The 12,919-nt window shown below is 44.2% G+C and overlaps 1 protein-coding gene across 1 annotated transcript in view; it reads right to left on the bottom strand.

Moving 5' to 3' along the window:
• Positions 1 to 213: 213 nt before the first annotated feature.
• Positions 214 to 12,919, bottom strand: part of nfat5a (nuclear factor of activated T cells 5a) — a 35,850-nt gene continuing 23,144 nt past the window's right edge. The window contains 13 exon segments of the mRNA XM_036134885.1: positions 214 to 237; positions 396 to 882; positions 3,067 to 3,839; positions 3,841 to 4,121; positions 4,123 to 4,404; positions 4,407 to 4,934; positions 4,936 to 5,118; positions 5,195 to 5,376; positions 8,126 to 8,251; positions 10,932 to 10,991; positions 11,121 to 11,255; positions 11,389 to 11,561; positions 11,656 to 11,846. Coding sequence (XP_035990778.1) covers positions 572 to 882; positions 3,067 to 3,839; positions 3,841 to 4,121; positions 4,123 to 4,404; positions 4,407 to 4,934; positions 4,936 to 5,118; positions 5,195 to 5,376; positions 8,126 to 8,251; positions 10,932 to 10,991; positions 11,121 to 11,255; positions 11,389 to 11,561; positions 11,656 to 11,846 — 3,225 coding nt within the window. The 3' untranslated portion in view covers positions 214 to 237; positions 396 to 571.

Below are 12,919 nucleotides of genomic sequence, written 5' to 3' on the forward strand. Positions count from 1 at the left end.
AAAAAAAACCCCAAAAACAATAAAGACGAGTTGGATGACGAAATCTAAAGTTTCTCTTCTAAAACACTGGTTGCTGGAGTGAAATGAAGACCTGGAGTTTACACATTCACAAAATGAGATTCAGCCTTCTCCAGCACATCCGTGGAGCCGATGTTTCCAAGCTCCATCCATTCTAGTTTCTTCCCTTCCCCTCCCCACCTGGCAGGTTTGTAGCGTCATCTCTGAGGCTCACATTATCTAAGCACAGAACAAAAAACACTGAATTATTTTCTCCTCCCCCCCCCCAAGCATCTGAGCAAGCTACTCTGGGCCTCAATAATTTGCAACATTGGTAACTGCCAACAACAATTCAAGAGCATGAACAGGAGCTAAATGAATAAATGAATTATAATGACCTTTTAAAAAAAATCGTGTCAAAGCTCATAATTTGGGTTTTTAGTAAAAGGGCATTTTGTTATTAAATATTTAGATTTTTTTTTTCTCGTTTTTTGTTTTATGGCATTGACACGAAAACAAAAAAAAAAAACCTCCGACACGCCACCTTCGCCCATCTACACGTCTGTCCATTGTCTCATTGCTTCTGCAGGCTTTCCAGGATGTCCTCGATCTTATCCATGCTGGATGTCGCCTGCATCTGGTTCTGTAAGCTGCTCTGTATCTGTGTCTGCAGACCGGTCTGCATCGGAGTTTGGGTGTTGGACTGCAGTGCGTTCTCTAGGCTGGTTTGCATTTGTGCCTGGATGGTGTTCTGCAGATTGCCGTGCATGCTGGGGGCCGCCTGCGCCATGGGCCGGTCCAGCAGAGGCTGCATGTGACCGGAGCTCTGCGCCTGGCTCTGAGCGGGCAGGTTGGGTCCAGAAGAACTGAGCAACTGCGACGAGTCTGAGAGGGAGGGAAAAAATGGAGAAACTTGGGATAAGCGGCGGATTATGGATGCGACACAAAGATTGGAGCAAAAAGATGTTTGCGACATAAAACTCTTAATCTAAAAGCCTTTAGAGAGTTCAGCTAACAATGCTTTTCTGCAGATTAGTGATGCTGCTGTGAGGTTTCTGTCGTAAACAGTGAGCTGCTGCACTTCCTTTCAGACCAAAATCTTTGAGTCGTGACGACAATAAGGACATGATTTGGTTGAGAAATCGGAGAAAAATAGTTGGTTGATTCTAAATGGCTTTGTTTAACGTTTTGTTTAGGTCTAAGAAATATGAGATGTTTGGTTTTATTGATCCAAGTCTGTGTTGCACATATTAAAGTCAGTGGGGAAACCTCGTGAACTGAAGCTAACCAATCGGATGACTAATTAAAACTGACTAAAACTATGACAGGAAACATGCAGATATTGAATAATAGCAACAACTATCATTTCTGATTTTTTTTGGCATTTAGTTATGTAATTATTTCCATTTTTATTATTAATTTTACCATTTATTAATACTTTATTTAAAGATTAGTTCACGTGGCAGGATTTTAAAACAGTCGGCCGATACATGCCACACGTAACAATAAAAAATCCTAGATATAACCTGATTGGTCATACAGTGTGTGGTGTCCGGGCAGACGGCAATCACAAACACACCACAGGGCAGGCGTGTAAAACTCATTTCTATATGGGGCCACTTTCGCGTCATGAAGTCATTAAAAGGGCCAGTTGCACGTGTATAGACGATACTTTTTATTACATAATTTCATTCCAGTTCACATAGAAATATAAAAAATGCACAGTAACATAAAAGTAGCAACCCTTAGGCCCAGTTTATACAGTTTATCTGCAAAAAAAGTTGATTTCGGGGTGAGTTACACCTACAGGAGGCCCACGTTTTAGCCACTTTATACACTTAAAAGGATATATGCCTCTACTTTATGAAATGATATGCCTTTTTTGGCTCTTGAGGGCCGGATAATTTACCTTGATGGGCCAGATTCGGCCCGCGGGCCTTGAGTTTGACACCTGTGCCACAGGGGAACAGATTTTACTTCAGAGGATTCGCAAGATTTCCTGTCTGATATCTGAATGATCTCATGATCAAACGTGAGTTCAGAGTAAATAGACATGGACGACCAGAAAGAACAATGACGATAGTCTGTAGGCTGATTTTAACAGAGAAAAAAGCATGAGAAAAAGAAAAGACGCTGGTTAAAGAAGCGGAGACAACGTGACGGGGGCTCTACTTTAGCTGCTCTGTGAAAGAGAGAGTTTTGGGGGAGAGACCGTCACCTCGCTTTCTGATTGGCTGTCACATTAGGGCTGGACGATATATATATATATATATATATATATATATATATATATATATATATATATATATATATATATATATATATATATATATATATATATATAAATAAAATGCATATCGATATAATAGACTCATACTGATGGATATCGACAATTATCAAGAAATTCGAAACATATATTTTAAGTGCAGCCCTGGCTGTTTTTATGCTGTTGCTTAGTGACTTATTTTAATATGCAGAACATACAAACACTGAATTCAAACTCAAACCTTTATTTGACCAACTTTTTACTAAAACTGCAAGTTTTAAAAAGAAACGCCTTCTCTCTGAGCTCTGAAGGGGGCGGAGCTTGGTGACAGAGCGTTCCTGGGTCTGTGTTTGTGATTGGTTAAGAGGATTTAATGACTGTAATATTAATCTACATGTTGGGCTAGAATGCAAAAGGAAGGAAAAATGTTGTATTTAACTCTTTATTGACCCCTCAGGTACATCTTGGTTTCAGGTCTTTAATATTATAGATGACCTGTGGGGTGAGCTATGCTCTGTCTAATAATTGTGCCACAGTTAATTGTAAAAAAAGAAAAAAAAAAAAAAAGAAGTTTTTAAACATAAGATTTCCCTACGATTAACTAAAGCGCTCAAATCGAAGTTTAAATTATTACAAAATGTATAGTAGAAGACTATGTTACTGAAACTTAAGGCTAAATTATTTAAAGGCTTTTTAAGTATCTTTACTAGTGAAGGCTCACACAGTAAGAGACAGCCCATTAAAACCCAACTTTTACAGAACTAACCTCCATGTTTAGGACGATAAGTCTAAAACCATCTCACCGTTCTGGATGCCAAACACAAACAGGTTGGGCTGTCCCTGTGGCGCTACGGTCCCGCCCACGCCGGTCTGGAAAAGCTGCTCCGGCGGCTGCTGACCCGGGCTGGCGACCACGCCCACGCCGCCCTGGACCACAAAGATGGTGGCGGCAGGAGCGGCGGCCTCGCTGCTCAGCTCCTGGGAGCCGATGGTCCCCTGCAGGCCGGACAGCGACGTCTGCGGGATGAAGAGCTTCACCGGCTGACTGCTGGGCACCTGGCCGGGGCTGGGAGTCACCTGCATGGGCTGCTGCTCCTGGAACAAGCCCTGCTGCTGGTTTGGGGCCGGCGTGGAGCTGCTCTCCGACGAGCTCTGGACTTGGAAAGACATGGGCTCCGCCGTATCTGGTTGGGAGATCCCAACGCTAATGCTCGCGATAGGGGGAGGGGCTTGGGTTGGGGTGCTGAACAGGATGGCCGGCGAGTTCAGATCCGCGGTGCAGAGGAGCAGGCCCGTTTGCTGGGGCTGGGAGATCTGGGCTTGGGGGACGGGGTTTGCCTGCGAGTGGTTGGCGATGTTTTGGAACAAGGAGCCCTGCTGGCCCATCGGAAGCTGCTGCGGCTGCTGTTGGTTCTGCTGTGGGGACTGCTGCTGCTCCATGGGCGTGTTCTGAGGCTGCAGCTGGGAAAGCTGGGACGGAGGTTGGTTCTGGAACATGGAAACGGGCTGGGGCTGGCTGGACGACGTCTCCATGGAGGAGATGAAGGCCAGCTGGGGCTGCGGCTGCTGCGGGCTGGGGGTTGGCGGATAAGAACAGGGCGGAGCCTGCGGCCGGCTGCTCTGAGCTCAGAGCGCCACCGGACAGAACGCTCAGCGTGTTCTGCAGCAGGGCGGCCTGCACCTGCTGCTGGGAGCTCTGGGTCTCGGCCAGCGGCTGGGGCGACTGGAAGAGCTGCTGCGGCGGGGACGTGTGGGACGGGGGCTGCGTCGGGAAGCTGGTCTGGATGGTGAGCAGGTCGCCGGCCTGCTGCAGGAGGGAGACGGGCTGCGGCGCTTGGGTAGAGGTGTGGATCTGGGGGCTGCAGCAGCTCGGCCTGCAGCTGCTGCTGCAGCTTCTCCAAGACCTGCTGCTCCTGCTGCTGCTGCTGCAGCTGGCGTTGCTGCAAGTTGCTCAGCATCTGGCTCTGCTGCTGCTGATCCTGGAGCTGAATGTTGTTGAGGACTTGCTGCTGCTGATTCTGCTGCAGCTGCTGCTGCTGCTGCTGGATATTCTCCATGATCTGCTGTTGCTGCTGCTGCAGCTGCTGCTGGTCTCGGGGCTGCAGCATGAGCTGCTGTTGGATCTGCATGTTGCTGAGGACTGCTGCTGCTGCTGCTGCAGTTGCTGCTGCTGCTGCAGGTTCTCGAGCATCTGCTGCTGCTGGAACTGCTGCTGGATCTGTTGCTGCTGCTGCTGCATCTGCATCTGCTGCTGCGCCGACAGCGGGTTATCCGAGTTGCCCAGGCGCAGGCTGTTCATGTTCTCCTGGACGTGCTGCTGCAAGGACTCGGCGGAGGGCGTGGGGCTGTAGAGCACCGAGTTCAGCTGCTGCTGGGCCACGGCCACCTCCAGCACCTGCTCCAGGGTGGTGGTGCCGCCAGCCTGCAACTCCCTGACTGCCCTCTCCAGCTGGGCAACGCCTTCCTGGGGGAACAGGGTGACCTGCGACGGCTGCGGTTGCGGCTGAGCGGGGGCCGCCATTTGAGACATGGCCACGACCACGATCGTGCCGCTGTTATCGGACGTCTCAGGGGACAGGCTTTCTTGGGGGTCTCTGAGGAACTGCTGAGGGACCTCTGGTGTTACCGGCGGTATCGAGGTATCTCCCGACACCGGGAACGACGTGGGTGGAAGAGAGCTCTTGCTTTTGTATGGTGCCGAGAGACTCTAGGCTAGGGAAGACGGGGGGTGCCTGGGGGAGCTCAACGTCTTCGGGCTGTAGGGGCATTGGGCTTTCGAAAGCCTCTCCTCCAGGATGTGGACTTGAGTTGAGCTCCAGAGTCTGCTGCACTGAGATCAGGGGGTCTGGGGACGGCTAAGCAAAGAGGGGAAGAAGAGTTATTACCAGATTTTCTTAAAAATGAAACGTTCAAGCACGAGAGGCCTCTTACTTTGAACACATCTGTGGGCTGTGGATTGCTGGAGACCTCCATAGGGGTGTCCTCTTGCCGCTTGGAGGGCTGGCCGGAGCAGTCGCTTTGCTCAGAGGACACAGATTTGATTTGGCCGTCGAATATGCAGGTGTTGACCAGCGAGGTTCCTTCCGTTTTCACTGTCTGGCCATTTGAGTCATCTGCTGAAGCGTGAAGACATGAGACTACGTGAGGCAGAGCACCCAGATGGAGACCGGCCCCCTGCCTAAGCTTTCATACAGTTTTTACCGCCTGGACGCGCCGCTTACACTTTGGAAAATACCACTTAAACTTTAGAGGACTTCTTGCTTTTTTTTTTCCTGACTTTGTAACGTCAGAAGAGTTTTTTTCCCCCTGTTAAAGTTATTTTTTCTAACAAATGTCTGACTTTAGAGAATATCCTAGTGTTAATATCCTACATTCATGCCTTAAAATCATGCATTATTTTTATGCAAATGTATGCATTTCTCAGAGAGTTTTATCCTTGTGAATGTCTGACATCAATGCAAAACTTCTGAGTTATTTGCTGGGAATGCGCTCCTCCGTGGCCACATTATTTATCTTCAACGGCCCTGATACCCGATCATCCTAAATACATTCTTCTCCACAGCGGTATCAAAACCTCCTGACCAGAGGAGGTGATAACAGCTCACCAACATCTCCCGACACATTCCTTCACGTATCATCGCCATTTAGTCTCTACTCTCAAACCACAGGATGCATCATCATTAATCCCAGTGATCTATCCCATAAAATATACGTGACCTAATTTAATCTTGAATAAACGTCTCAGACCTTTCTACAGTCAGTCAGCTCTTTTTCCCCCCATTGAGTAGAAAAGTTGAAACGACTCCTTTCTTTAAGCTTTACATGGATATAATCCAGTTTATCTTGTCTACATTGTTTTAAGCAAACCTCTTGAATGCTGTTCTGCTCTATGCAAATTCTTGTGCTCGACTGTTTTCAGGGGAACATTTCCTTCGCTTGTTGCGCTGGAGTAAGTTTAGGCATGAAATGCTGAACAATGACAGAATCTTAAACTAATTAATTACTAAGTTGTGTAGGCATAACAGATACCTTACCAATAAATAGACATTAAATGGGATTTTTTTGCCACTTTGCTTCTATAGGCTGGCCACAAAAACACTCAGTTTTCTTTTGGCCAGCTCCATTATAGATAATACAGTCCCCTCCAGTTTTTCGTGGTTCTGCAATCATGGAAATCAATGCAAAATCAACATCCCCGCATTTTTTCGTGCCAATACGTAATTTTTTTTTGCAGATTTTCTGCAAAATTTGTGAAAAGCACTGGGTTTAAAGTGACTGCTAACTCCAACCTGCAGGTTGTCGGTAGTTATTACGTCTATTTCAGTACTTCCTCAGCCTCAATTTATATCAGTTTGAGTACGTGATAATATGGCAAATAGCAAAAAGTCACATTTACCATCAAACATGAGCCCCAAAGGACCAAGCAAAGCAGTATCCCCCTGTTCTGCCGTGCAAGTGGGTGGAAAATTATTTTGCACACCATGCAATAAGGTACTTCACCACCATTTACAAGGAATCAGCCGAACAACACAAGAAAAGGGGACAACAGAGGCAAACTACAGTAACTGAATCACAAGCAAGAATGACCACGGCAGCAGCTGAACGAAACCAAGTAAGAAAATATTTCATTTCTATTGGCTAATCTTTACCTGTAACCGCATGTTAAGCTAGCGTGTTTAGTCACATTTTCAAGTAACAATAATGCTTGCACCAAATTAAATGAAATCCACGGACACCTGGCCTGTTATCTCATTTTAAATTAGTCATTCTGAAATGAGCACTTTTCTAAACACAATGGGCGATGTCAGTGTTGAGCTATTTAAGTTCTTAAAGAATAAAAATGGGTGTTCCATCTGTCTGCTTGTTTGTTTTCTCATTTATTTTCTTCTAAATGTAGATTTTACAAGGGGTTTAGTTAAGTTTAAGTAAAAAATATCACAAAATTCCGTGGAAATATTTAAAAACTAGCACCACAAAATCTGTGATTTTGATTGCAAAAAAAAAAAAAAAAAGAAATCCTGGAGAGACTACTACTACAAATAATAATAAGTCTGACAGCCACAGAACCGCATCTTTGAACTAACAGAATTACTGTTTTACTCCAATGTAAGATGCTCCTAATCTGCTGAAGATGCCTTGTTAGCCTGATGCCTCATCATTTCTGCTTGATTTATTCATGTTTTCACACAAGATCCATTTGCTTGTAGCTTGTGTTGAATGATGTCAATACAAAATGAATAATTTATTCTCGTCAAATTATTCTCGTTGGCATGGATCCATTTAAAAACACAGAGGAAAGGCGTGCCTTAGTTAAAGCCTGCTAGTAATAAAGTACCTAAAAAAAAGAATTAGGCTTGGAAATTTTTTGTATAGATCATAATCAGCACACCCCTTGAGTTTTGGCGGCAATTCATATTTGAAGGCTTAATTGACTTACTTATTTGGCTATTATTAGACACAAGGACCGGTCAGAAATTGAGAAATACCTCAAACACACAGAAAAACAGTTAAGACCTGGACAACATGACATTGGGAACTGTTATTTAAGATGCCTTTAAAAAAAAAAAAAGACATGCAAATTACTGCTCATCTCACACTATAACACTACGGGTTGGTGGACTATATTTAGCTTACTGAAGCCATTTTATGTTCCTCATTCTCTTTAAAAGCTACATTCTCAATGAGACTTTTTGTTAAAACAAATAAAAAGCCTCTGGAAGAAGAAGTAATTCACATCAGGATATTTCTTTGGGGAAACGACGCTAAGAATATTACAAAATCCGTTCACTAGATATCAGACACAGATAGGATGAAATGCATGAACCTGTAGGAGTGGGAAGGACTGAGCGGTAGTTGCTGTACCTGATTCTGGAGTGTAAGTGAAGGGCTGGGCCTCGTGTGATCTACCAGCGTTGGTCGTCACAAAGATCCCCACGGTCACGGGAGAAGTGATGGCTTGGCTTTGGAACGGAGGGACGGTCACCACCAATGATTCTGGATTCAGAGGAAGACTACGTCAGCGACGGGCGGACATGTCTGACACAAACAGTGAAATATACGGTGCCCTGCAGGGTGTTCATACGCCTGGGAACATTTCAGGTGTCCGTACGTTCAACCACAAGCTTCATTGTATTTCGTTGGGATTTTAAAAGGAGATAGGCCGACGCAGCGCATCGCATAATTGTGAAGAGGAAGGAGGATTGTACATGGTTTCTAAGTGTGAACAGTGTGCCGTGCGTTTGCATTCGACGCCCCACAAGTCTTTGCTTTGTAGAACCACCTTGTGCTGCAACGACAGCGGCGAGTCTTTTGGGGTACACATCTTTGCACATGGAAACGCCGAATAATTCCCACTTTTTTCAGCTCTAGATCGGACAGGGTGCTTGCTCTTTTTCCAAATTAAAATTCCAGACTTTTTTAAAACTGATTTTTTTTTTTCTTAAGACCTTAACTTTATGTACTTGTATACTTGTGTGCCTACTCCCTACTTCATTGGTTGAGATTGTACAAACTGTTTATCAGAAATGTTAATTTTTATAGGCTAGTATTCAATGAACAAATGCATTATTCACAGTAAATTATGCTTTTACTGATGAAAACGTTTCAAAACATGAAAATCACAAGTACATGAATTTCACATCAAACAAGTGTTTGATTCCATTAAACTAATACAGTACGTGACCAGTTAGTAAAATTATAGTTTTATAGCCTACCTTCCTATTTCTTATTTCACAATGCCTTTGAGCATACTGTAAAATTCTACCATACATTTTTAAGACTTTCACACAAAATTCAAGAAATTTCAAGGTCTAGAAAACAGTGTTTCAAAATTTAAGTCAAAAAGACTTTCAAGACTTGCGCAAGCACCCTGTCGGATGGTGAGCTCTGACTGGCAATTTTAGCCAGAGATTCTCAACTAGATTGGGGGCTGAACTTGTGAATTTGCTTTGATCCAACCTATTCCATTGTAGTCGTACATTTAGGGCCGTTATCCTGTCATAAAAGGAGACGTCTGCCCTGGTCGCAAACTCTTTGGAGCCTCTACCGAGGTTTCTTCCAGGATTTCCCTGTTTTCAGCCTCTTAGTAACTCACTGGCCGAGTTGAGGCTATCGGTGATCCAAACTTTATCTCAGTGAGTGGTTTTAGCAGTCCTGTAACACGAGCTTGTTGTTTCATCCACGTTTCCCTTCCTCTCGGCTCTCTAACCTCCATAAAGTATGTCTGCACAGCCCTCTCAAAGCGTGCTAAATTGTCTCCCAGCTAATGCTGAAGCTCTGTAAAATGCTAAGACCGTGACCAGCGTTCGATCTGCTGTCATTCTGTTCGCGCTGCGGTCGGATGTAGCACGCCACCAACGCACATCGTTATTTGTATTAGTGGTACTTAAAGGCACACGTGGGACCGTCTTTGCTGTTAACCTAAGACGCCAGCCAACGGATGTGACAACAACGCTGTTAACGTTGTTTGCCGCCATCTTGGAAGTCCATGATCCCCATTCGTTCGGTCACTGTGATGGCTAGCTAACATAGCTTTTTACAAACAATGGTCCAAAATGTTTCAAACACCAATTTGCTGAATCAGAAATCATCAATTTAATTAAAAAAATAAAAATCATCTTTCCCTTCTGCTTTGCTTTATGATCTGGTTGCTTGATATCCATTTTGTCTGCACCATCGACACCAAGTCAAATCCCTTGTAAGTGCAAACGTACTTGGCAATAAACTTGTTTCTGATTCTGAACACACAACTGTTGTTCTTTGATAGCTTTTAATGCTAAAAACAAACAAAAAAACCATCACAATGTGATTTCATTAATTACTGTTTTACTTTTGTTTGCATTTGTTCCAATCATCATCATCATTATTATTCTTTAGGTCAACCAGTTTTCTAATTATTCTTTTCACTTTTACTTAGTAGTTTAGTTAAATGTTACTAGCTTACTTAAAGAGTTGCTGGACTAACTCGGTAATATATTCTTGTATTTAGAGATAAATTGTATTTATTCTGTAAATGTGTGTGGGGCTTCCCTCCATCTATTGTTCTGTAATACTAAACCTCACCAGGTAGTCATAGAACAATAACTGATCAAAACTGAGACTTGTTTGACTGGTGTCTCCTGATAATCAGGTTGGTGCCCTGACTTGGCAATTTTGATCAAAACGACTGCTAATAATTTCCTTTGGCACTTATCAATAGTCATTCATAGCCAAACCAACCTATTCTTGCACAGCACCAAAAGTTAAACTTTGGTTTCATCTGACCAGAGCATCTTTTGCCACATTTGGTGTGTCCCTCCACGTGACAACCTGTAAACTGGACTTTCCATAAAGGCCAGATTTGTTGCATGAACGATGGATACTGACAAACCTCACAGGACTTTCATGAACAGCTTTATTTATACTGAGATCAAATCAACCAAACAACAGGAGTTTAATTAGTAAATAAGTGACTTCTGAATTGAAAATGAAAGATGAAAGCCACCTTATTATTTTCCTTTCACTTCACTTCCCTTCACAAATACATGATACCTTTTGTTGCTTTGTTTCACATGATTCTGATCAAATGCACTGAAGCTTGCGGTTGCATTGTGAGGGAATTTAAATGTCATGGGTACGAATCCCTTAGCAAGGCACTGTGTGTAGCTGGAACATTTTAAGTATTAGTTTGCATGTACCTGATGAAAAAGGTCCATATCAATCTTGGCCTCGGCTTGCCAGGAATTATCGTCTACAGAGTCAAGAGTAAATACGTGTTCTCATGTTTCATCGTCTATTTTAAATGCAAACGGGAAAAACTCACAAATGACGAGATCCAAAGACGTTAAAAAATAAATAAAATAAAAACTGTCTTCAGTACCTGCAAGGTTCTCCTGAAATATGACTTTGGTTCCTTTGAGGAAGTTTTTGCCAATTATAAAAACCTCCTCGCCTCCTTTCACCGAGCCGCTGTGGAGACTCTTCTTCAGGATCTCCGGCAGTCCAGCTGGCTGGGCTGGACGGAGGCAGAGACAAAGAATGAAATCTTACAAACCGTATCTATAAAAACAATAAAACAAACATTTCTTGGTGAAGGAAAGCCTGGCATCGGCTTTGACGCATGGAGCCGATGCGTTTGAAGCACTCACTGCAGAGGATGGGCGATGAGGGGACCTGCAAAGTGAGCACCGAGCCGTCAGGCTGGGGGATGTTGACTCTGAAGGCCAGCCTGGCTCGTGTACTTTTCTTCTTAGATCCCGCCACGCCGATGCGTGCCTCCACGTCTGCGTTACGCAGCTTCAAAATTCCTACGCAGTCCACACTGCGGACACAACACAGGGGGGGGGGGGGAGAAATGAGCCCCACAGACGCGAACATCGCCAGCATCCATGTGAAGGAAGGCGGTCCTCTCTTACGCTAGCGTCATGTCGTTGCTGGGCTCCAGAGGGATCTCTATAACCGTGGTGCCGTCGATGTCCACCTCCTTACAGGCAGTGGTGTTGCGTCCCGTCACCCGACAGGCCTGGTAAAAGCCGTGAGGCTTGACTCTGCCCGCATCGTTGGCCACAAACACCTGAAGAACCACCAGTTCGCTAACCCCCTCCAACTGTGGACAGAGCATTTAAAAAAACAAAACAAAAAAAAAAACAGGAAAATCAGTGAATGGAAAGGCTCGATTTAGTCATGTTCAAAATGTGGACGAGTAGGAACGAAAGCCAGAAATCACAGGAGGAAAATGTTTGAGGCTTTATGTTTTATACCACATCCCTTTGGTGAAAGATGATGTTCTAAGTTTCTGAAAAACTGAATTTTGTGATTGAACTTTTCCAACTCTTTCATCATTTCGGTATTTGAACCTGCAGGTAAATTTCAACCTTTAAAAACGTACTAAAAGGGTCATTTCGCTGTTTTTTATTTTTTTAGTCCCTGTACCTCTAGAGGGCAAAGTTTTAAACTGCTGTGGTTCCTAACCTTGCTACTCCTTTGATCCAACCAATGCATTAACACAATCTGCTGGTGGTTCCTAGAGTCTCTAAAAGTAGAATGGGAGGCAGATCTTTTAGCTATCAGGCTCCTCTCCTGTGGAACCAACTCCCAGTTTTGGTCCATGAGGCAGACACCCTGTCTACTTTTAAGACTAATCTTAAAACTTTTCCATTTTGACAAAGCTTATAGTCAGAGTGGCTCATGTTACCCTGAGCTATCTCTATAGTTGTGCTGTGATAGGCCTAGGCTGCTGGAGGACATCAGGGTCTAATTTTCTCACTCTACTGATTTTCTACTGTTCTCCAGTTTTGCATTGTATTACATTGAAAGACTGTCGTCATTTCAGCTTTTAACTTTTTGCTCTCTCTCTTCTTCTCTTCATAGTAGGTACACCTGGTCTGGTGTTCTGTTAACTGTGACATCATCCAGAGAAGTCGGCTAACCCGCTAATACCATCTAATGTAGAACAGATTACTAGATCAATGTGTGCTTCTGTGCTTTTTTTTCTCTCCTCTTGTTGGGTCTCTGCTCTGTCTTCTGTAACCCCAGTCGGTCGAGGCAGATGACCGTTTCATACTGAGCCCGGTTCTGGCCGGAGGTTTTCCTTCCCGTTAATGGGGAGTTTTTCTTTCCACTGTCGCTTCATGCTTGCTCAGTTGAGGGATTGCAGCAAAGCCATAGACAATGCAGACG

Source organism: Fundulus heteroclitus, unplaced genomic scaffold, assembly GCF_011125445.2.
Source record: "Fundulus heteroclitus isolate FHET01 unplaced genomic scaffold, MU-UCD_Fhet_4.1 scaffold_93, whole genome shotgun sequence".
Taxonomy (NCBI): domain Eukaryota; kingdom Metazoa; phylum Chordata; class Actinopteri; order Cyprinodontiformes; family Fundulidae; genus Fundulus; species Fundulus heteroclitus.